The sequence below is a fragment of the Aethalodelphis obliquidens genome, unplaced genomic scaffold (assembly GCF_003676395.1).
Source record: "Aethalodelphis obliquidens isolate GAN/ISIS:26980383/991018 unplaced genomic scaffold, ASM367639v1 scaffold20, whole genome shotgun sequence".
NCBI lineage: Eukaryota > Metazoa > Chordata > Mammalia > Artiodactyla > Delphinidae > Aethalodelphis > Aethalodelphis obliquidens.
In genome coordinates, this window is record NW_020837964.1 from 12,708,641 (window position 1) to 12,734,057 (window position 25,417).

General features: G+C 47.0%; 2 protein-coding genes across 2 annotated transcripts in view; both read left to right on the forward strand.

Moving 5' to 3' along the window:
- The window catches only part of WDR59 (WD repeat domain 59), a 109,192-nt gene extending 106,335 nt beyond the window's left edge, over positions 1-2,857 (forward strand). Inside the window, exon 26 of the mRNA XM_027119278.1 lies at positions 1,865-2,857. Coding sequence (XP_026975079.1) covers positions 1,865-1,899 — 35 coding nt within the window. The 3' untranslated portion in view covers positions 1,900-2,857. The remainder of the gene's footprint in view (positions 1-1,864) is intronic.
- Positions 2,858-17,785: 14,928 nt separating this feature from the next.
- The window catches only part of FA2H (fatty acid 2-hydroxylase), a 51,495-nt gene continuing 43,863 nt past the window's right edge, over positions 17,786-25,417 (forward strand). Inside the window, exon 1 of the mRNA XM_027119286.1 lies at positions 17,786-18,502. Within this exon, the coding sequence (XP_026975087.1) occupies positions 18,161-18,502 (342 nt within the window). The 5' untranslated portion in view covers positions 17,786-18,160. The remainder of the gene's footprint in view (positions 18,503-25,417) is intronic.

Below are 25,417 nucleotides of genomic sequence, written 5' to 3' on the forward strand. Positions count from 1 at the left end.
GTGATATTCACTTTATTTCGGTGGTCTGGAACCAAACCTGCAGTATCTCCGAGGTCTGCCAGTATTGCAATAAAGACAAAATGCTGCCCCTTCCATGATGGAAACAGTCCAATGCAGTCAAGCTGCCACCAGGTGGATGGCGGAGCACCCCAGAGAATGGTTCCGTATCAAGGGCTCGGTGTTGTTCTCTGCTTCTGACCAGTTGGACAGTTGGTGGTCATAGCCAGGTCATCCTCAGTGAATGCAAGTCCATACTGCTGAGCCCATGCGTAAAATTCCATCCCCGCCACTACGGCCACTTTGTTCATGAGCCCATTGGGTGATGACAGGAGTGGCTGGGGAAAGAGGCTGATTGGTAACCACGAAAAGGTCATCCCATCCACTTGATTATTAAAATCCTCTTTTGCTGAGTTCACTCTTTGGTGAGAATTCACAGGAGGCAAAAATATCTTCTTCACATTTTTTGCCCATTCGGAGAGGCCTCTCCATGTACGTCTTTCCCAAAATTTCTTTGTCCCCAATTTTCCAATCATGTCCCTTCCAAGTCCCTGACCATCCAGCCAAACCATTGGCTACAGCCCATGAATTGGTATAGAATCCCACATATGGCCATTTCTCCTTCCAAGCTAAGCGTACAACCAGGTACACTGCTAGACGTTCTGACCCCTGGGAGGATTCTCCTTCACCTTCATCTTTTAGGGATGTCCCAGAGAGGGGCTCTAGTGCGCAGCTGTCCACTTGTGGGTGGTACCTACGTATCTACAGAACTGTCTGTAAGCCAGATCTGAGTCATTACTTCCTGTGTCAGTTGATGATAGGGAACTGCCCATGAAGCCATAAGCACAGCCTGGGAGAGACAAGACAGAGTAGCAGGGGTGGGACCACAGGCATTTGGGCCACTTCATCGTGTAACTTACTTGTGCTTTCAGGGCCTGCTTGGGCCAGATCGTGTATATACCAGTTCCATTTGATGATGCACACCCAACATTATGGTTTGGTGGGTCAGATAACACCCAGTTCATGATGGGCAGCTCAGGTCACGTGGTAACTTGGTGGCCCACGGTCAAGTGTTCAGTCTCTACTAAGGCCCAGCAGCAGCCAGGAGCTGTTTTTCTAAAGGAGAGTAGTTGTGTGTGGATGATGGCAGAGTCTTGCCCTAAAGCCCTAAAGGCAGTGCTGTGATTCACCCTTTCTCTGCCTTTTTGTTCTATTTGCTAATCATACTGGTAAGGGTGATCTTTTTTTTTTTTTTTAAAAGAAGATGTTGGGGGTAGGAGTTTATTAATTAATTAATTTATTTTTGCTGTGTTGGGTCTTCTTTTCTGTGCGAGGGTTTTCTCTGGTTGTGGCAAGCGGGGACCACTCTTCATCGCGGTGCGCGGGCCTCTCACTATCGCGGCCTCTCGTTGCGGAGCGCAGGCTCAGTAGTTGTGGCTCACAGGCCTAGTTGCTCTGCAGCATGTGGGATCCTCCCAGACCAGGGCTCAAACCCGTGTCCCCTGCATTAGCAGGCAGATTCTCAACCACTGCGCCACCAGGGAAGCCCAGGGTGACCTTTTGATTACCCTGATTAATCTTTTGCTTGAGTAATGTGTTGTTTCAAATGCTGATCTCTTATAGAAGCACTCTTACCAGACACACCCAGAAATAATACTTTACCAGCTCTCTGGGCATCCCTTAGCCAAGTCAAGTTGACACGTGGAATTAACCATCCCGCATGGTAACTATTAGCCACATGTGACTATTTCCATTTAAATTAATTAAAATTTAAAATTCAGTGTCTCATTCACACTAACCATAGTTCAACTGATCACTAACTAGTGGCCACATATTGGACAGATACAGAACATTTCCATCCTTACAGAAAGCTCTAGTGGACAGCACTGCTTTGAAGGATGAAACCAAGATGTGAAAAAATTCTCTGACTTGACAGAGATCAAAGATAAGTCTGTGGAACCATCAAGAGAAACACTCTTCTCTTAAACAATCCCAGAGTATTAGATAATGGCAGGATGATGGATGGAGGGTCAGGGAAGAGTGGTAATGTTTTTGAAACTTCAGCCAGCCTCCTCGGACATCCATATTCGGGTATGTATACGCAATTCCAATTCCTCTGCCAACACAATGATTATTAAAAATCTCCTTCTGCACAGCTTTCTTCTAGTGTGGAGGCCCCAACTTTGTTTCTGAAGTTGCTAAACCTTCTGAGAATCTGATGCAACTATTATTCCCTGTCTCCACCCAACCCAGCCCATTTTTCTGTATATGAAATGAGGGACTGGGGAAAAGATTGGAAGATATGTTTGTAATTTATGTTCCTGTTTTAGGCAGAGTCACTTATCTGCTTCCAAAGACAAAATGAAAGTGAATCTATTTTCTGGGAAGATGTGAGTAGATAGAGCCCATAAGTTGGAGTTTTGTGTGAGTGAACGATGGGCTTTTTGCCAATTCTGGTAGAGCTCCTATGGCCCTTTCTAGTAATAATCATTGCTAACATTTATTGAAGTGTTACTGTGTACCAGGCACTATGCTAATTGCTTTGCATACTTTATTTAATAGCAGTCCTCTGAAGAGATTACTAATGTTAACTTTTCTTTGCAAGTGAGGAGGCAACCAGAGGTTAAACACCTTTTCAAGGTCATGCAGCTTCCACCTGGCAGAACCAAGATTTATCCATCTGCCTGCAGAGTTTGTGCTCAGAGCCTGGCACTGTACTTTTTCTTGATCATGTCCCTGGTATTGTGTTTATTATTCTGTGTTGGGTTTCATCTATCTGTTATGTGTCTCTCCTTCAAGACTGAGAGCTTCTTTTTTTTTTTTTTAATTTATTAATTTATTTATTTTTGGCTGCGTTGGGTCTTCGTTGCTGCGCACGGGCTTTCTCTAGTTGCGGCGAGCGGGGGCTGCTCTTCATTGTGGTGCGCGGGCTTCTCATTGCTGTGGCTTCTCCTGTTGTGAAGCACGGGATCTAGGCATGCGGGCTTCAGTAGTTGTAGCACACGGGTTCAGTAGTTGTGGCTTGCGGGCTCTAGAGCACAGGCTCAGTAGTTGTGGCACACAGGCTTAGTTGCTCCACAGCATGTGGGATCTTCCCAGACCAGGGCTCGAACCCGTGTACCTGCATTGGCAGGTGGATTCATTTTTTTTTTTTTTTAGCAGGCGGATTCTTAACCACTGCACCACCAGGGAAGCCCAAGACTGAGAGCGTCTTAAGCAGAAAGTCAGTGCCTTACTTACTCAAGTGTGTAGTTGATTTTGGCGACCACAGCCATTCCTATTTTTGAGCTCTCCCCGCCACCACCACTGGCTTTGTAGAGTTTACCTCCCCTGTGACAGCATCAAAGGATAAGCACTCTTTCCCTGTCGCAGGCCCTTAGGGTATGGACATAGGACCTGGCTTGGCCGATCACTTCTCCCACCTGGGACACAGAATCTTGAACTAGCGACACAAAGAGGATGATACGGTTAGGCCTTGTTCACGGTGATGGTGGTAGCATCCCGACCAAATGGTTTCTGCTAAAAAATGGTGTCTGTCTTTCTGCTTGCTGACCCTCCACCGCTGCCTTATTTCCTGTCCGTTTCCCAAACCCAGTTCTCCTCCCTCCCATCTATTTCTTCCAAATATTCTTTTTGTGTGTGTAGCGTTGGTTTCTGCTGCTTGCAACCAAGAATCATTACTAACACGGTCAGCTTTGTATAACCAAAGGATGAGGGTAATGCTTTAGTAACTGTTTGTTGAGTGAATGAATGAAATCTCATAAGCTGTCAACATGTCTTATAGAAGGGTGGACTAAAAGGGGGAAGTAGGCTATAAGAATATAATAGGAATATGCTATAAGAATATAAGTATGTTATAAGAAAGTGAGGTGGGGAGGAATAGTTTTCTGTTTAAATTCTTCTCCTTTTAACTTGCCAGATGTGCTTGCTGTAATGTGGAAGCTCTGACAAAGACAGGACGTGGGACAACTGTCATTCTTAAAAATTAAATTTTTAGAAAAATTTTTTTAAAAATTGTCATTCCAAAAATTTTTTAAGAAAATTAAAACTTTTTAATTTAAAAATTCTTTAAAATACAGTTAGAAAAGAAAATCCCTCTGCTTAAATCTGAGGTGCAGGTCTTCAGCCTCCTCTGAAGCTTCCTATAAATTCCACTGTGAGTCTCTTCAACAACTGCTTTTCAAACACATTTCTCCCTGGTGGGAGAATTAAGATCTTGCATGCCTCGCAGCATGGACAAAAAAAAAACAAAAAAAAAAACCTCATTAAAGTTTTCTATAGTGATGGCATATTGTCTTGATAATATTTTGGGTATATTGAGTTACATAAAATATATTATTGAAATTAATTTTACCTGGTTCTTCTTATCTTTTTAATGTGGCTACTAGGCAATTTCAGTTTCCATTGGTGGCTTCCACATAATTTCCTGTAAAACTTTATTAGGTTTACACTTAACCAATTTATTGAATATCTACCCTGAACTGGGCCATGCAGAGAGGAATGTGTCAAGTACCACTGGAGTACACAGGGAGGAGAGCCGTGCCCACAGCATTAGGGAGGCCTTCAAGGAGGAGGTGGCATCTGCCCTGGTACTCCCTCTCTTCAGAAATCAGCAAGACGTTCAAGGGTGTGGTCTCGCTGTGGGCTTTGCTCCCTTCGGCATTTTAAAAGCATGGAAGACAGCACCATACACCTCTACCCTATGAAAACCTGACAGCCACACGAGTCCTGGCTTTCCAGCAAAGGGTCAAATCAAGGTAAGGGATATTCTGATATCTGAACCTTAATCTCAGTATCTGGCCTCATGTGCTTAGTATTTATTATCATGAAGTGAGCAGTAGACAAACATTGCTGGAAAAGTTGTTTGCCTTTCAAGGACATCTAAATAATGATTTCTAAAATATAGTGCCAAGTAAAGCATACTGGTTTTTTCTGTTTGTTTACAAATTTACTACTGATTTAATATTCAGTGGGGTTTGGGAAGTCATCCTCAGCTGCGACTGTGATAATCTTTGAGTTCTAGGGGACTTTGACATGACATTGCTAACCAACCAATTTGCTCTTTGGGTTAAGAGTAGCTTCAGCCTGATCCCAGGGAGCTCTCGGATGTGACATGTATCACTGAGGTTGTCCTTCCCCACACTGCCAGAGGCAAGGGAGCAGGGCTGTTGTACTCCCACATAGACTAGTCATTGGCCACAGGCTTCCCTCCAAGGATGGTGCAGAACCTTCCAGGCATCTCCAGACAAAGCCGTGGTGGCCAGCCAAGGACAGGAGGAGGGTGTAGGGGTGAGCAGTTAGCAGCCAACACCCTGGAGCTGGAGGACAGGTGCATGCCCCAATGAAGGCATCGGGACGGGACACCAACAGTTGTGTCACAGTCACACTTTGGGAAAGACCATGGCGAGCCTCAGTCCTGCCTATGGTGTCTCCTGCGGCTGCACAAGAATCAGGCTAGTCTTTGGAGCACCTGCTATTATTCTCCTGGCCATTCCTGTTCTGGACTGTCATCATCTCTAAGATAGAGATACCTTACCAGACGAAGGGGAGATTTCATCTTGCAGTTGCAAGACTACGCAGTCAGGACGAATGGCTCTCATCTGTGTGAGAATTTTTTTAAAAAGACAAAAGAAGGGGCTTCCCTGGTGGCGCAGTGGTTGAGAGTCCGCCTGCCGATGCAGGGGACACGGGTTCGTGCCCTGGTCTGGGAGGATCCCACATGCCGCAGAGCGGCTGGGCCCATGAGCCATGGCCACTGAGCCTGCGCGTCCGGAGCCTGTGCTCTGCAACGGGAGAGGCCACAACAGTGAGAGACCCATGTACCACAAAAAAAAAAAAAAAAAAAAGACAAAAGAAACCAGTGTTCACTAGCATAAGAAGCTGGCTAAAGTCACCAGGATCAATGTTAGGACCTCCAGTAGATTCAGGGCTTCTGACTCAAAAACCAGTGCTTCACCACTGGTAACCACAAATATGATCTACTATCTATTTTCTGTGATTTTTGTTTTGTTTTGTTTTAGATTCCACATAGAAGTGAGATCATCAGACACCTCTTAAACTCGCATAGAGCTGTATGTCAATTATATCTCAATAAAATGGAAAAAACAAACCCCCCAAACCCAATGCTTCAACAGACACTATGCTGTCTTCTAGCAAACCAACCAACCAGCTAGCCAACCAGCCGATAAACAAAAAGCCCACCAAAAATAAATTAAAAACCTAGGGTTTGTCCCGCAATGAATGAGGTATGTAGTCAATGACGCGGAAGAAAAAGATATTACCTTCAGATTATCCTAGTATAAGCAAAATGCTTAGTGTTCAGAAGAGTGCTTGAGGGACTTCCCTGGTGGCGCAGTGATTTAAGAATCTGCCTGCCAATGCAGGGGACACAGGTTCGATCCCTGGTCCGGGAAGATCCCACATGCCGCGGAGCAACTAAGCCCGTCTGCCACGACTACTAAGCCTGCGCTCTAGAGCCCACGAGCCACAACTACTGAAGCCCGCATGCCTAGAGCCCGTGCTCTGCAACAAGAGAAGCCCGCGCATGGCAACAAAGAGTAGCCCCCACTCGACACAACTAGAGAAAGCCCGCATGCAGCAAGGAAGACCCAGTGCAGCCAAAAATAAATAAATAAAAATAAAATAATTTTTAAAGTACACAGTTTAATGCCTTACAGTATATTCATAAAGTCATGCAACCATCACCACAATCAATTTTAGAACATTTATATCATCCCCAAAATGGAAGCCTGTACCCCATTGCCAGCACCCCCCGAGTGAGTTGAATTGTGGCCCCCAAAGGTATGAGATTCCATTTAGAATCTCAAAATGTGACAGTTTTTGGAACAAGTGTCTTTGCAGAGGTAATTAAAGTAAGGATCATGAGATGAGATCATTCTGGATTAGGGTTTTTTAAACCAATGATGAGTGTCTTTATAAGAGACAGAAAAAGGAGAACATACAGAGAGAAGGCAGTGTGAAGATGCAGGCAGAGGCTGGCGTTACAAAGCCCAAGCCAGGAGCATCAGGGGATCACCAGCCAGCACCAGAAGCCAGGAGAGAGACACGGAAGGGATTCTCCCTCAGACCCTCCAGAGGGAACCAACCCTGCCGACACCTTGGTTTTGGACTTCTGGCCTCCTGAACTGAGAGAGAATACATTTCTGTTGTTTTAAGCTGCCAGGTTTGTGGCAATAATTACGGCAGCCCCGGGAAACGAATAGACTTCAACCTCCCCCTCTTCCCCTGGCTTCTGGTAACCACCAGTTTATTTTGTGTCTTTAGAGATTAGCCAATTATTGACATTTCATATACATGTCATGTAGTCTTTTGTGATTGGCTTCTTTCATTTAGCATGACGTTTTCAAGGTTTATCCATGTATCTGAATCTCATTTCTTTTTATGGCTGAATAATATTCCATTTCATGGATATACCACATTTTGTTCATCCATTCATCAGTTGATGGACATTTGGGTTGTTTCTGCTTTTTGTTTATTATGAATCATGCTGCTGTGAACATTTATGTGGAAGTTTTTCCGTGGACATATGTTTTCGTTTCTCCTAAGTTTCATATGGAGTCATATGGTGACTCTTTGTTTAACGTTGGGAGGACTGGACTGTCAGACTGTTTTCCAAAGCAAATACACAATTTTACTTTCCCACCAGCAATTCCAACTTCTCCACCTTCTCACCAACATTTGTTATTATCTGTATTTTTTTTAAAGCAGGCATCCTTGTCTTTTTTTTAATAAATTTATTTTATTTATTTTATTTTTGGCTGCACTGGGTCTTCGTTGTTGCACACAGGCTTTCTTTAGTTGCAGCGAGGGAAGGCTACCCTTCGTTGCGGTGCACGGGCTTCTCATGGCGGTGGCTTCTCTTGTTGCAGAGCACGGGCTCTATGTGCGTGGGCTTCAGTAGTTGTGGCACGTGGGCTCAGTAGTTGTGACTCGCAGTCTCTAGAGCGCAGGCTCAGTAGTTGTGGCACACAGGCTTTGTTGCTCTGTGGCAGGTGAGATCTTCCCAGACCAGGGCTCGTACCCATGTGCCCTGCATTGGCAGGTGGATTCTTAACCACTGTGCCACCAGGGAAGCCCTATCTGTATTTTTTTGATTAGACCTGTATCCACACCACAAGTCCCCTTGGCCATACACAGCCTTCTATGTCGACACCACAAGCCCCCTCACGGCTTCGGCTTCCTCACCACATGTCCCTTTGGGCACACATGGCCTTCCATGTCCATGTAAGTCCCCTGGGCTAACACAGTTTACTGTGTCCACAGCATGGAGACCACAGTCTCAGGTATCCAGAGCCTTCTAGGTTGACCTCACGGGTCACCTCAGGTACTAGAATCTCTACCTCCCTGCTACCATTTGCCTTCCAAACACAGAGCCTTCATGTCCAACACAGGAGTTGCTTCAGGTACACACAGCTAGCTGTGTTCACACAATTCTACTCAGGTACACAAGTCCTCTGTGTCTCCATCACACATCCCCTGGGTTACACACAGCCTTCTTTGCCCAAACCGAAAGTTTCCTGGGTACAGACAGTTTTCTGTGACCACACCACAGGTCTCCTCAGGTACTCAGAGCCTCCTGTATCTACACCACAATTTCAACTGGGTACAGCCACCTTCTGTGTCCCCCGGCGTACAAAGAGCCGCCTATGCCCGCATCACAAGTCCCCTCAGGTACGCACAGTCTTTTTTCGTCTATACCACGATTTTCCTCAGGGACACACACCACAAGTCCCCTAGGTGCTCACAGCCTTCTATCCACACAGAAAGTCTCCTCAGGGGCACACCGCCTTTTGTGCCCACATCACACGGGGGCACATGTCGACACGTCTACCTCCACACCACCACATGTCATCTTGGAAACAAACAGCTTTCTTTGTATTTCTTTTGCCATGCCACACAGCATGTGGGATCTTAGTTCCCCAACCAGGGGTCAAACCCGTGCCCCCTGCAGTGGAAGCACGGAGTCTTAACCACTGGACCACCAGGGAGGTCCCCGGAACAAACCCTTTCTGCTTCCACTCCACATGCTGTCTTGAGCGCACACACCCTCGTATGCACAGCACGCGTCCTCTCGGGGACACACAGCTTTCTTTGTCCACATCACGAGTTTCCTCTGACACCTACACAGACTCAGGGGTCCGCAGCAGACATCCCTTCGAGTTCACACAGCCTTTTTTTTTTAACTACTGAGTCTCTGTGCCCTTGGGTTTACGCAGCCTTCTGTGTCCTCTATCCACACCACAAGTCCCCTCAGGGACACACCGTTTTCTGTGTCCACCCCACAAGTTGCATCACATCTACACAGCCTTCCACTCCCCCCCTCCACAGAATTCCCTCAGAGACACACAGACCTCCCTGTCCACACGCTAAGTCCTCTCAGAACACACACTGTTTTCTGTGTCCAGACCCAAGCCACATCTGGCACACACAACCATCTCTGTCCACAACACAAGAGCCCTCAGGTCCTTTCACCACCAATGTCTACACCACTGTTCCCCTGGGTACACAAGCCTTCTGTGTCCACACTACCAGCTCTCTGGGTACACATCCACATCCACACCACACATCTCGTGTCTATACAGCCTTCTGGAAACACACCACAGGTTTCCTCAGGAACACACAGCATTCTGTGTCCCTACTACTGATCCCCTTGGGCAGGTACACGCGTCCATACCACAAGTCCCCTCAAGAACGCAAAACCTTTCATGTCCACACGGTAAGCTCTCTCAAGTGTGTACATCCACATCACAGCTCCCCTCCCCACACACAGCCCTTTTCCTCCACACAGGCCTTCTCAGACACAGCCGTTTGCCTCTGTACCACAGGGCTCCTCACGGGCACCCAGCTTCCGCTCACACGCACACATCTTGGATACACCTGTGTCCACACCATGAGTCCCCTTGGAAGCACACAGCCTTCCACGAACACAGCACAAATTTCCTCCCACGCTCCCAGCTTCTTGGTCTCAGGCTTTTGCAAGGGCTGCCCTAAGCAATTAATCACATAATATCTATAAAACTCAGGACGACTCAAGTTCATTGTGCTAGTACACCAGTCGCCACAGGCTGGTATTCTGATCAAGTTTGTTTTTATTTTATTTCTTTCTAGACCTACATCTAAACTGCTGGCTTCTGTGGCTTTTTCATGTCTGGAGACAATTCAACTATTGGTTAAGTTTAAACTGGCTTGTTCAAGCAGGTTTCCTATGTGATATTATCATCTTAAGTGGAATTGTATAATCAAATAATCGGGCATTTCAAGCTCCTCTTTTCAGTGCACCTTGGCTTTTTTTTTTTTAATTAATTAATTTTTTTTTTTGGCCTCGCTGCATGTGGGATCTTAGTTCCCTGATCGGGGATTGAACCCACGCTCCCTGCATTGGGAACACAGAGTTCTAACCACTGGATCGCCAGGGAAGTACCAAGTGTGCCTTGGCTTCTTATTTGCAGTTTGGAGGTTCAATGTTTAGAAGTTTCAAGGTAGCTTTAGAGGTTGGGTGGGAAAGCCAGCTGCCTCCCTCAGATGCTCTGGAAAGCCTTGAGCTCTCCAAATGTAGGGCCTTGGGGTCACCACTCATCCAGTTGGACCCAACGCTCTCCAGGCAGCACACTTCCTCCAATCAGATGGAAGTGGCAGGAAAGGAGCGGACACCAAGCCCCTAGAATGAGGATTATGAAGACCCTCACGGATCGGGCACTGGCTCCAGGACATTTCAGCGTCACCCTGAGGCAGGGATAGGGAAAGTCAAAGAGGAGACTGGTTCCGTCTTGCCCCTGCCCTGCTCCTTTTCTCACACTCTGATCTTGCAGCTCTGCCACGTTCATGTTGATATCATGTTTTCCCCATCACTGTGGACCTGCCAACCCACGTTGTTAATAGAGAATAATTTTCCTCACACCCTCTTAGAGAAAGAAAAGAGAAGATGGACTATGGCAAACTGATCTCCTAGACGGAGTTTGACTTTGGAACATCTTCAGTTAGGAAATAAAGCCAAACGTTTTCTGTAGTCAAACAATACTCTTGCCAGTTGGCAGTGAAAGCAGGAGAGAGGTGGTCATCCCGCGTGGTCCTTGTTTAGAGCGAGCAACAGAGGAGCTGTGACTAGGGGTCAGCAGTCTAGCCAGAAGGGCAAGAGGGATGATGCTTCCACACCCAGACCCTGGGGTTTGAGCTGGTTCTAGCGTTGTCATTTGTGTCCAAGCTTGGACTTGGGTGACTACTGGTCTGGGAACTTCCCCACAGTTACACAGAACAAATCCTCTCTCTAATCTCCAACCAAACTGAATCCATACCCCAAAGCCAGCCTCAGAATAGACTTAGTCTTAGAATATTCTCCATCAGTGATTCTTCCCGATATCCCTTTCCCACCCCCAACCTACTTATTCTGAACTTGACTGGCTTAGGTGTGCTACAGCAAGTGCTGACAGGATTAAGCAGGTTTCTTTATGGCAAGGTGTCTCAGAACCTTTATTTATTCTTTTTTAAATTTTTTTATTTTTTAATTTTTTTTTTTTTTGCGGCACGCGGGCCTCTCACCGCTGTGGCCTCTTCCGCTGCGGAGCACAGGCTCCAGATGCGCAGGCTCAGCGGCCATGGCTCACCGCACCAGCCGCTCCGCGGCATGTGGGATCTTCCCGGACCGGGGCACGAACCCGCGTCCCCTGCATCGGCAGGCAGACTCTCAACCACTGCGCCACCAGGGAAGCCCCTCAGAACCTTTAATATGCATTTTGGTCCTTTAGGAGGGGAACAGAATTGGCAGAGCTGCTCCCACTTATTTGACCATGAAACTTATTTCTTACAGATCTTTTTATAAGACTGGTGTGGGCAGGACATTATTATTAGATGGGTTTTCCAGAAGCAGGATCTGAAAGGGTGGTTGTTGTGCAAGAGATTTACTGAGAGAAGGGGCTCCAAAGAAACATGTAAGGCGGAGAGGGAAGCAGGATAGGGCAGGGGGTGAGCCAAGGAAAGACGTGAGTGTGGGTTCAGTGTAGCTTCAGCCTGATCCCAGGGGAGCTCTCGGATGTGACATGTATCACTGAGGTTGTCCTTCCAGACACAGCCAGAGGCAAGGGAGCAGGACTGTTGTACTCCCACATAGATTAGTCACAGGCTTCCCTCCAAGGATGGTGCAGAACCTTCCAGGCATCTCCAGACAAAGCCGTGGTGGCCAGCCAAGGACAGGAGGAGGGTGTAGGGGTGAGCAGTTAGCAGCCAACACCCTGGAGCTGGAGGACAGGTGCATGCCCCAATGAGGGCATCTGGACAGGACACCAACAGTTCTGTCACAGTCACACTTTGGGAAAGACCATGGCGAGCCTCAGTCCTGCCTACGGTGTCTCCTACGGCTGCACAAGAATCAGGCTAGTCTTTGGAGCACCTGCTATTATTCTCCTGGCCATTCCTGTTCTGGACTGTCATCATCTCTAAGACAGAGATACCTTACCAGACGAAGGGGAAATTTCATCTTGCAGTTGCAAGACTACGCAGTCAGGACAAATGGCTCTCATCTGTGTGAGAATTTTTTTAAAAAGGAAAAAGAAACCGGTGTTCACTAGCATAAGAAGCTGGCTAAAGTCACCAGGGTCAATGTTAGGACCTCCAGTAGATTCAGGGCTTCTGACTCAAAAACCAGTGCTTCACCACTGGTAACCACAAATATGATCTATTATCTATTTTCTGTGATTTTTGTTTTGTTTTAGATTCCACATAGAAGTGAGATCATCAGACACCTCTTAAACTCGCATAGAGCTGTATGTCAATTATATCTCAATAAAATGGAAAAAACAAACCCCCCAAACCCAATGCTTCAACAGACACTATGCTGTCTTCTAGCAAACCAACCAACCAGCTAGCCAACCAGCCGATAAACAAAAAGCCCATCAAAAATAAATAAACAAAAACCCCAGGGTTTGTCCCGCAATGAATGAGGTACGTAGTCAATGACGTGGAAGAAAAAGATACTACCTTCAGATTTTCCTAGTATAAGCAAAATGCTTAGTGTTCAAAAGAGTGCTTGAGGGACTTCCCTGGTGGCGCAGTGATTAAGAATCCACCTGCCATTGCAGGGGATACGGGTTCGATACCTGGTCTGGGAAGATCCTGCATGCCGTGGAGCAACTAAGCCCGTGTGCCACAACTACTGTGCCTGCGCTCTAGAGCCCACGAGCCACAACTACTGAAGCCCGCGTGCCTAGAGCCCGTGCTCCGCAACAAGAGAAGCCACCGCAATGAGAAGCCCACAGGCCACAACAAAGACCCAACGCAGCCAAAAATAAAATAATTAATTAATTTAAAAAAAAGAGCACTTGAAATGTGTGCATGTTTGCTTGTGACTAATTTGTGTTTATACTTACTGGCATAATTATAAGTAAATATTTATTGGTTTTCTACTGTGTGCTAAGTGCTGGAGATTCAAACTAACATGGGAATCATTCCCTGCCCTCGAGCACTTCCAGTCTAGTTAGGGAGTGAGGGTAATAGTACAGGACACTGTATGGCAAGGGCAATATGAGTGGGACAGACAGTAAAGGAATCAGAGGAGATTCTTTGGAGAGGTGGTCCTTGAATCTAGGGGTCAGGCCTGCCAGGCAGAGAGATAGAGGATCTTTCCATTTGAAGGAGGGTGAGGTGAGCCTGAGGAAGTGATTAGGGCTCGCATCCCAGCTTGAATTTGGATCGCATCATTTTTGCAAGAGGGAACATCCGACAGTTTCTGAGCAGGGTAATGACATGTACTTAGTTAATTTGCACTTCTTCTGTGGTGTTGAAGATGAATCAGAAGAAGCGGAACTTGAAGGAAAAGAAACTGTTAGGCTATTGCACTAGTCTAAGCATCAGGGGAGCATCTGAATTCGAGAGTGGAGTTCAATTTCAACACATATTTATTAAGCACCTACTATGTGTCTGAACCTCTGTGAGGAGCAAAACAGCAATGATGGAGGCAAAGTGGCCCCTGCCCTTGAGTTGCTCACGTCTAGTGGCAATAGAAAAATTAGCATTAAATTTGAAGTTAAACTAGGCTCCCAGCTGTATTCCTCACTAGTTCTGTGGTCTCACGTCTAATCTTCCTCATCTATCAAATGATGAAATTGAACCATATTCCTTCTCTTGGGTCACTTTTAATTCTATCCTTTCTACGATGAAAAGAAAATACAAGGTACAGAAGATGCATTTTAAAGGAGAAGCTTGCGGTATAGGTCTTGGGTGATTCTAAGATTTTGCATGTCAGGGCTAGGTGAGCTGTAGTATCGTGGACAGAAATAAGGCAATCTAGAAGGGTCTACTGACTTAAGAAAAAGCTTTTAAGACCTGAAACCATAGAATTCCTAGAAGAAAGCATAGGCAGTACACTCTTTGACATGGGTCTTAGCAATATTTTTTTTGGGATCTGTCTCCTCAGGCAAGGGAAACAAAAGCAAAATTCAGCAAACGGGACCACATCAAACTAAAAAGCCTTTGCAGAGCAAAGAAGACTATCAACAAAATGAAAAGGCTGCCTACTGAATGGGAAAAGGCATCTGCAAACAATATATCTGGTAAGGATTTAAATAGCCAAAATATACAAAGAACTCATACAACTCAACATCAACTAAATAATCTGATTTTAAAATAAGCATTTTTCCAAAGAAGATAATACAGATGGCCAACAGGCACAGGAAAAGATGCTTAACATCACAAACCATCAGGGAGATGCAAATCAAAACCACAACGAGATACCCCCACACACACACCTCTTTGAATGGCTATTATTAAAAAAGACAACAAATAACAAGTGTTGGTAAGGATGTGGAGAAAAGGGAACCTTTGTGCACTGTTGGTGGGAATGTAAATTGGTGCAGCCACTATGGAAAATAGTATGGGGTTCCTCAAAAAATTAAAAATAGAACAACCATGTGGTCCACCAATTCCACTTCTGGGGATTTTTCCAAAGAAAACAAAAACACTAATTCAAAAAGATATATGCGTCCTTATGTTCATTGCAGCATTGTTTACGTTATTTACAATAGCCAAGGTTTAGAAACAAACTAAGTGCCCATCAATAGGTGAACAGATAAAGAAGATGTGGTATATATATATACAGTGGAATATTACTCAATCATAAAAAGAATGAAATCTTGCCATTTGTGACAACACGGATGGACCTAGAAGGTATTATGCCAAATGAAATGTCAGACAGAGAAAGACAAACATCATATGAATTCACTTATATGTGGACTCTAAAAAACAAAACAAATGAACAAACACACACACAAAAAACAGAAACAGGCTTATAGATACAGAGAACAAACAGGTGGTTGCCAGAGGGAGGGAAGGGGGATGAGTGGAATAGGTGAGGGAGATTAAGAGGTACATATTTTCAGCTACAAAATAAATGAGTCACAGGGATGAAGTGTACAGCATGAGGAATATAGTCAAGAACATTGGAATAACTTTGGTGACAGATGGTAAGTAGACTTGTGATCATCCTGTAATATATAGAAATATTGAATCACTATGTTGTACTCTTGGAACTAACATATTGTTGTAGGTCAATTACACTTAAAAAAAAAAAAAAAGACGTGTACAAGAGTGTTCATAGCAACTTTATTCTTAATTGCCCCAAGCTGGAAGCAACTCAAATAGGTATCAATGATAGAAGGAATAAATTAGTGTGGCTTTTTCATATAGTGAAATACTATACAGCCACAAGAATGTACAAATGGTTACCACACCTCAAAACATGGGTGAATTTCAGGAACATAATTTGAGTGAAAGAAGGTAGCTACAAAAGAGCACACCCTATATGATTCCATTAATATAAGGATCAAAAGCAGACAAAAATGTTCTATTTCAAATAATTGTCCAAAAGGTATAAAAGCTGCCTGCCCTGGTCACTTCTTTGGGTCTCATACCTTGGGGGTCCCCTTACATATGAAATTAAGTTTGTTCTCCTATTAATCTTTTATTTCAGGGAGTGTCTCAGCCAAGAACCTAGAAGGGTAGAAGGAAAATTATTTTTCCTCCCGACACACCTTTATACAGTAATGTGAAAGGTCAAATTTCTAGAAGTGGAATTACTATGGTAAGAAATGTTACAATTCTGAATAGATGACTAAATTGCTTGTTTAGGGGCTTCCCTGGTGGCGCAGTGGTTGAGAGTCCGCCTGCCGATGCAGGGGACACGGGTTCGTGCCCCGGTCCGGGAAGATCCCACATGCCGCGGAGCGGCTGGGCCCGTGAGCCATGGCCGCTGAGCCTGCGCGTCTGGAGCCTGTGCTCCGCAACGGGAGAGGCCACAGCAGTGAGAGGCCCGCGTACAGGAAAAAAAAAAAAAAAATTAAATTGCTTGTTTAACTTCAGACAATACGAGTTTAAGGCAACGGTGAAAAATCCAAATGCGGGTGGCCTACAGATACTGTCATCAGGAAGTACCTGAGGACACCCAGGAGTGTTTGAATGCTTTTGCACATGCAAGGTATTTAGAACAGAGTAGGTGTGGAAGTGGAGTGAGAGTGACTATGTATTCACTGCTTGAGAAAAGCAAAGTTAGTGACCTAAGGCCTCCCTCCAGGCCTGTTGGACAGCATTTCCACAGCCGACCCGTATACTCAGCCAAACTCTTGCCTACTCCCTGAGGGTGAGCCAGGAAAGTCTTGGGAAGGAGAGAAGGAAGGAACAACTCTCCTGGCCTTGGACGTGTCTGTAGTTGGGGTGGCCCCTAGGGCATCTGAGCTAGGCTTTCCCCCACAGCGCTGGCCCAGCATAGAGGCCCAACCCCAGAAGAGCATAAACAGGGGTGACCCTGAAAATACCTTTTGCTGAGAGAGACCAAGGCCAGTTGAATGGGGCAACCTCAGTACCAGGATCCTTTTATTACAAATCATGAGTTCAGGTGAGATCCCCAATTGCTGGGCAGTTAAAGTTGTGTGCAGTTCTCCCCTGTTATAAACAAAACTGGATTGAGCGCACTTGCTCTTCCCTTCCATCCAGCATGACTACCAGGCTTCACTTCTTTAGGTCCCTATTTCCCCTCCTATAATGGCAGCAGGATTCTCTGTTCGTCCCTCAGGATCCTCCCCAGAAGTTGAGACTAGAGTGAGGCAACTGAGGCAGCCATTCTGCAGGCAAAAGTTAAGGGTGTGCCAAAAAAACTCAGTAATCAAGATAAAGAATACTTTAGGGAATTCCCTGGCAGTCCAGTGGTTAGGACTCCGAGCTTCCACTGCAGGGGGCAGGGGTTTGATTCCTCCTCCCGGAACTAAGATTCTTTTTGCCGCATGGCACAGCCGAAAACAAAAACAAAAACAATAAGTATTTTAATGCAGCATTTTAAAAATTCAAAACTAATGCAAACAAAAAAATCCATGATGAACAAAATACCAGAACTTACAGTGTTAAAGACGAGATCCAACCCTTCACTTTCACCAACCTGCCTCACTCCTCTCACTAGTCCTGGTTCCACTAAAACTTTATATACAAAATCAGGTGGCCAGCGCCACTGGCTGTGGTTTGCCAATATTCCTATTTTTAAAAATTCTTTTATTGTGGTAAAATATACATAATATAAAATGTACCATTTTAACCATTTTAAACTTTACAGTTCAGTGGCATTAAGCACATTCACATTGTTCTGTACACGACATGATTTTTTAAAAAATATTACATTAAAATATTGTGTATCGTGATTACTGAGTTTGGGGGCGCCAGAGGCCAGTGTCTCCCTTGCCTTACTCTAGTTCTCACGCTGCCTCCCCGACTCTTCACCCACTCCTGCAGCCTGAGGAAGGAAAACTGCAAGTTTCTCCTATAAGGCAGCAGCAGAAGAGTTATTCCGGTGGCGAACAGGCTATTGAGGACGTCCGTCCACACAGCCGCCGGCAACATGAAGACTTGCTCCACCCGCATCCTCCCGCCGCCTTTGCTCTCTTGCAATGAGACACACTTGGCTGGCGCTTCCTCTACCTGCCCAGAACCACCTGACGGAGGGCGGGCATCCCTTGGTCCGGCCCGCTCGGGTCGGCTGGGCGTCCTGCCGGCCAATGGGGAAGGAGCCCCTCCGGACACAGGCAGCGTCCTTAGGAGCGGCCAATGGGAGCGCGGCATGCAAATGAGCAGGTGCGGCGACGGCTGACCAGTCAAGGCGGCAGCGGCTCAGGGGATGTTAAGAGGCGAGCAGGGCGGTCGCGGAGTAGACACGCAGGCTTCGAGCTGCGAGCTCCCGTCTCCCGCCATGGCCCCCGCTCCGCCCCCCGCCGCCTCCTTCTCCCCCGCCGAGGTCCAGCGGCGCCTGGCGGCCGGCGCCTGCTGGGTCCGCTGCGGGGTCCGCCTCTACGACCTCACCGGCTTCGTGCGGCACCACCCAGGGGGCGAGCAGCTGCTGTGGGCACGGGCTGGTCAGGATGTTAGCGCCGACCTGGATGGGCCACCACACCGGCACTCGGACAACGCGCGCCGCTGGCTCGAGCAGTACTACGTGGGAGACCTGCAAGGAGACCCTCAGGTACAGCCGGGCCCGGGTGTCACACACCCTCTATTCCCCCCACCCTCCCCGCCCCAACTCGCCACTCCCCGGTAGGCCGCGTTCACCTGCCCTCTAGGAGGACCCAAGGTGACAGCCTCCGCCCTCACCTCTCTTCTCTCCAGGTAACAGGTCCCTGCCTACCACCACCCCCACCCCCAACCAGGAGTTTGCCCTTCCTCTCCAGCATTTCCCCTGTCCCTCCTCTATCTGCTACTTCTCCCACCTCATAAGGTGCCAGTCACCCTTCTCAGCTAGTTTGGATTTCTTGGTGCCACCCTAGTCTTGCACAGTGGCTTCTCTGGTTGCGTGGAGAGGCTGGCGCAGTGTCTTGGGTGGCCTATGTCCTCCCACCCCTCAGACCTCCCTTTATTCCTTGTCTTGCATGCTGGCTTGGGTGTCCAGCAGAGTGACGTGACAGGGGTAAGCCAGTTTTGCTGGGGAGAAGGGAGTAGCACTCTGGGCTGCCTGCTGCTGTGCACCACAGGCTCGTGATTGTATTTAAACCTCTGACTGATCCTGGGGTAGCTTTTGTTATCCCTATTTTAGGATGTGGAAACTGAGGATCAAGGAGGCACTGTAATTTGAGGTCAATTTGGAATTTGAGGTAATTTGAGCTAGTTAGTGGAAAAGTCAAGTGTGTCTGATTCCAAAATCAGTGCTCTCTCCATCCCAAGGATCCTTGGGCCTGGGAGATGATCCTATCCGTTAGGTTCCAGGTAGGCTTGTGCCAGAGGAAAACCGACTCTTCAGGACTTCCCCAGGCCCAGCTGTAGGACTGGTGACAGCGAGGCCATCATGCTTGGACATAAACCAACAGTTGTTCCCTGCTTCTAGCTCTTGCATTCAAGATGGCCCCAGCAAGTGCTTTTAGATCTTTGGATGAAAGGACTTGTCTCTCACTGTTCCAGGTGGCTTTTCACTAGACCATCTTGCCTAATTCTTTAATCATTTATTCACTCACTCACTTGGTCCCTTAGTGATTGGCAGTACTGAGCTAGGCACTGAGGAGGTATCAATGGACAAAAGCAATACTGTCTTCATGGACCTAACAGGCTAATGAGGTAACATACTAATCCTACAGTAATTCTTCAGTTACCTGGTGCTATCAGAGTATGAATCAGGGAGAGCTTTCTGAAGAAAGTGATATTTACCCTGGGAGCTAATCAATGGATAGGGCTTAAGCCAGGTGAAGTGTGGTGAGAAGAACCTTCCAGACAGAGGGAAAAGAATGTGTGAAGGCTCTGAAGGGTAAGGGCTTGGCAGAGTCAAGGGACAGAAATAAAACCAATGTGACCAGAGGCTGTTGGGCAAGGAGAGGGAGTGGAAGGAGGCCGGAGATCAGCCAGGGCCGCTGTGGTCAGGTTTTGGGACTTGATTCTAAGAACAATGGGAAGCCAGGTCATGGATTCAAGCAGGGGTGTGGCGTGGTCAGATCTGCATCTTTGGAAGAGCATCCTGGCTGCGATGCCAAGAAGGGGTGGAAGGAGCCCATGTGGGTGTGAGGAGACCAGGCGGGAGGCTACCCCATAGCCCAAGTGAGAGGTAACGGTGACGATGACCAAGGGAAGGGGAAGGTTGAATTTGGGAGACTTCATATGTAAAATGGTAGGACTCAGCATTCTGCAGCGGGGGCCCAGTTTAATCTTGGAAGCTGATGTTAGGTGTCAGGTCATGCTGAAGGGGCAGAAGGTTTAGCCATAGATATAACTGAAGCTGAGTGCAGGAAATGAGAGGTGGGAGCCGGAATACTAGAGACTTCCAGGCTCGTGATGGCTCATGGAAGCCATCCTACATTGTAACTGTGTCCTATAAACAGGAGCCTTAGGGTGTGGCCTCTCCTCTCAGCCCCATCTAGAGCACCTCTCCTGGCTAGATGCCCTAGATGGCTTTACCTCCTAGCTCTGCTAGCTACCCAGCACTATGGTTTGATTTGGCTTTGTTTTGCTTTGCTTTACCTGACCTTCAGAGAATACTGAGTCTAAATTTGTTTCTCACCCCTGCGCTCACCTGTTACCCCAAGAGTCCCAGTGTGGCCATGTTTCAGGCATCCTTATATCTGGGCCCCCACCTGAGGATGTGGGAAGAAAACTAAAAATTAACACCACATTTACAAACCCATGGCCCAAACTTGACCACCGGCCGTAGTCACCCAATACTCCAGTTGCTCATCAGCTTCTGTCTACTATTCTGGAAACTAGTGTAGGGTTGTCTTTCTATTGGGGAAGAGAGGTATTCAGAGGAGAAATCTGGAGAAGATATCTTTTCAGAGAGAAACCATCTTCATAAGGGCTGAATGGAGAGAAGACATATCTGTTCTTCTCTCTGGTTAAGCCCTTCTGGCAACCCCCATGCTGCCTTCTCCACCTCTCCCATCTCCTCCTGCTGGACCAGGGATGCTGACACCTGTTGAGGCTAGAACCCAGCTCCTGTAGTGTGAAGACCAGAAGGGGCGTTGATGTGGAAGGGGAGTGTCATGAACCAGCTCTGTTGTTTGGAGCTCATTTCTGAATGGTCCCCCTCCTTGAAGTCCTTCTTCCCAAGTGTAGTCCTCAGCAGGGAGCCTGCTGGAGCTCTGCCATGAAATTCCAGGGACAAGGCTCAGCCCCACTGGTTTCCCCTTTCCCCCACTTTGCCACACCTCCTCTGTATACACACTTACCCACACATTCACACTCACAGGGAAGCACACACACATGAAACAAGTCAAACTTGTTTGAGCCAACATACCGTGGGGATGAGACAAGATCTTTTGTAGCCCTGGACTTGAGGAAGTGAATCGGAGATGGCTGAGCAGGGAAGCCAGGCCCTCTCCTCGATTGGGCGCTCAGGGCTCCTCACTCCAAGCTTAGATAAGAGTGGCTCATGTTGTTAGTGGGGCATGAAATCCATTGACTGAGCTGCAACCAGCAATTTGTGTGTGTGTGTGTGGTACGCGGGCCTCTCACTGCTGTGGCCTCTCCCGTTGCGGAGCACAGGCTCCGGACGCGCAGGCTCAGCGGCCATGGCTCACGGGCCCAGCCGCTCCGCGGCATGCGGGACCTTCCCGGACCGGGGCACGAAGCCGTGTCCCCTGCATCGGCAGGCGGACTCTCAACCACTGCGCCACCAGGGAAGCCCCATGAAACGCTTTTTACACGGGCTGTCTTATTTACTCACCCATGGGATTCTGTAACATCTGTACAGTGTTTCACGGCCAAGGCACCTGAGGATTTGAGAAGTGAAAGGACTTACCCACGTCACACAGCTCTCTGGAGAAAAGCCCTCTGTTTGGGGAGACCCTAGAGGAAGGCAAGCCCTGACTCCCCAGCCCCTGCCGTTGGGTTCACCCTAATGTCTGAACGTGTGTCGCATCCTAACCCCACAAGGTGTATCTGTCTCTGCGTGGCTGAGAAGTCCCCAGATTCTGCCACATGTGGTTCTACCAGGCTTTGGGGGTCCAGCCGTTCAGAACTTTGGAGCTTGAGTAACTAAATGGGGATGGACCATAGGGAGGAGATCTAAGTGCAGGAAGACTCAGGGTCCCCACCCCACCCGGGGCTCCGGAACAGCTTGAGCACAGCCCAGCTTGGAATGCCGGTCTGAGCTGAGAATTCAGATAAAAGCTGATGATTGGGAAACTCTTAAACTCCCCCTGCCTGCAGAGCGGAGTGGATGTGAGAAATCTGCTAACCGAAGGGGGTCGAGGTCTGCTCAGCCCACAACAAGGCTTCCTAAGTGGGCCTGCCTGGCCAGTCAGCAGCCACCGTCCTTTGCTACCTGCCAGGGACTTGTGAGCCCTGGCCTGCTGTGGTGCCAGGTGAGCCTTACCTGGAGGATGAAGCTAGCGCAAGCTGGGAGAGGGCCAGGGACACAAGTCACTGTGATTCCATGTGACACAGGGTAAACACAGGCTCCAAGAGTGCCCCCTGGTGTCACCTCAGAATTCAGTGATAGAAGGGGCTTCGAGACCCAAATTAGGGCGAAGGTTGGAAATTAGGACTCTATGGGGGAAATAAAAAGAAATAGACAGGAATCTCAGCAACACCCGAGGGTAATCATTTCTGGAAACATTCCCAACGAAGAACCCAAATTGACGCCTGAGCAGCATCCATCATCTTCCCTTTCCTTATTTATTTATTTATCTTAAGACCCACAACTCACTGTTGGTCCATATGTCGTCTTCATTCATTTAGACAGACAGGAAATAAGCGCCCTGTTCTCTCGGAAACCCACCACGGCACTGACAGTACCCTTGCCAGGGCCATCGGGACCTTCACCTGGCTAACCCTGGTGGTCACTTCTCACCTGGCCTGGCAGCAACTCTCAACATGGCGATCGCTCCCCGCTGCTTGACACACTGTCCTCAGCTGGTTTCTGGATACCTCGCCCCTTTGGTTTTCTATTGCTGCTGTAACAAATTACCACAAACTCAGTGACTTAAAGCAACACACATCTATTCTCTTGTGTTTCTGGAGCGTCAGAAGTCAGAAATGAATTGGCAGGGCTGCCTCCTTCTGGAGGCTCTAGCGGAGAACGTTTCCTCCCTTTTTCCAGCTTTTAGAGGCTGCCTGTGTTCCCTGGCTCCTGGCCCCCAGCCAGCAGTCACATTGCTCTGACCTCTGCTCTCCTGTCCCTTCTCGTTCTCAGACTCTGATTCTCCTGCCTCCATCTTTCACTTATAAGGAACCCTGTGATTATACTGTGCTCCCATCCCTCCCGCCCCCACCCCCACACCAGATATCCAGGATCATCTCCTCATCACAAAATCTTTAATCACACCTGCAAAGTCCTCTGTGCCATGTAAAGTAACATAGTCACGGGTTCCAGGTATTGGGACGTAGATTTTGAAGGGGGGGGTGCATTATCCCGCCTACTTCACCCCTTATACCCCTGGTCGTTACGGCTCAGTCTCCACTGCTAGTTTCTCTTGCTCTACATTTTCCAGAAAAGTCACACAGTGTGTGCTCTGCTGTACAGCTTCTTTCACCCACTACTACGTCTGGGAGATGATCTGTGTTTTTCAACTGTCTCCATTCCTTGCTGTGTCCTAGAGAATCCAGAGGCTGTAGAGGGGAAAATGGGGGATAATTGGAAAAAACCAGAGCCAGAGGCTGGGACAGACCCCATGCCGATCCTCATGAGTCTCCTTAGTCCTCCTTCCAGGACGCCTACCCACTACTACCCTACCTTGGCCAGAGCTGCGTTATACTCATTACTGCAGCAGAGTCCTGGGCAGGTGTCTCCTTGCCAACACTTCCTTCAGCCCATTGCCTTGTGAAGCTTTCCAAAGAGCATGTGGTTTTGTAACAGCGGGATTCCTAAATCTTCAGTGGCTCCCGATTGCCACATCCTTTAAGTCCATCTCAAACTCTATTTCTTCCACAGAGATTCTCCTTATCTCCCCATCTAGAACTGGGTTTTTCCTTCTCCCAAACTCTCATAGCACTTGGCCTCTCCCTACATTACAGCATTCAAAATGTTCTTCCTTATTCACTGTGTTTTCACTATGTGTCTTATCTTCTCTACTAAACTGTAAACTCTCCGAAGACTGGAATTGCCTGATTCATCTGGGTTTCCCTAGGAGACAGTAGCACACTGGTGCCTGCCAACAGGAAGTAACAAATGTCTGAATAAATGAATGAATGAACTGCTTGGAAAACTGATATGTGTACCAGATTGAAAAGGAAAGTGGTGATATTAGCGCACACAAGATACTTCAAGTAGTAAGATGTTAAAAAAAAAAAAACAAAACAGAAACAAACCTCTTTCCAGTTTCTTTTTTGTTAGCTAAAAGGGTTGGGAGTTGATGGAAAGGATGGAGGACTATCAAGTGAGTCACTCATTTCTACCTTTGCCCTCAGTGTTTTGCCGCCAGAAAGAGTTGGCAAAACGTCTTCCATGCCAGGCTACTGAAGTTCATCCCTGCAAGGTTAGAAGTGAAATTAACCATAGAAAATGCCAATTGAGAGCCCTCGTTGCTCTCAGGGCTGTGACCCGTCCCCATGTGTCTATAAGTGTCTGGATGATGTGCATAGGCAGGACCCAGGTTCCTGGGTTTCCAGTTCTGTTTACTCTTTCCTGTGTCTTTTCATGCAAAATTCTCTAAAGCGTGTCATCTCCGAATGGTGATTCTCAATCTTCTTTAATTGTTGCTCATCTAAGATGGGCAGAAGATTCTAACGACCGTTTCCCCACCTGCTCTTGCCCTCTGATGGAAAACAAACTCAGTCATAGTAACAAGACTGGGGAACAAAAAAATTGATGCTACCAACAGCTGTAAAGTTATCACTGAGAAATAGAAACCTCATACTCAGGATTTGTTGTTGTGAAGCATTGCCCTAAAACATAATTATTCAAATGCTTTGTTTTCTGACTTCGATAGTATTTATATTGCAAGGTGTTAAAATAGCAGTACCAGATAAGCAAATTTGAGGGGATGTGTTGAACTACGATGCATACAGAATGTCTTAAGGTCCTGTTAGAGGAAAGCTAGTAGCCAAAAATTCCTTTGATGGAAGTACATGTGACTACACACTTAGAGTGAACCATGTAATCTACAACAAACGTGGTTGATAATTACCTAAGTGAATTCGTCATAGTTTCTCCTTTAAAACAAATAGAATTTACGGGGAGTAGAGTTCTAGCTCTGTACATTCTTCTATGCCCAGCAGAACCTTTTTAACATTGCTTAGCATTGCGTGATGCTTACCTTTCCCACTGGAAAATGGAATTGGAGATTTTAGGGATCTCTAGTAATGGCTAGCTTTGTTTTATAAATCCCAAATGTTAATAGTCCATAATAACCCACTTAGTTGCTAATAAATAGCTCCTAGTCTTATGTAATAATGAATGTCTATGAAACAAGCATCACTTACCCACAAAGATCAAAGAAAGACCTCACATTTTTATTTTTTT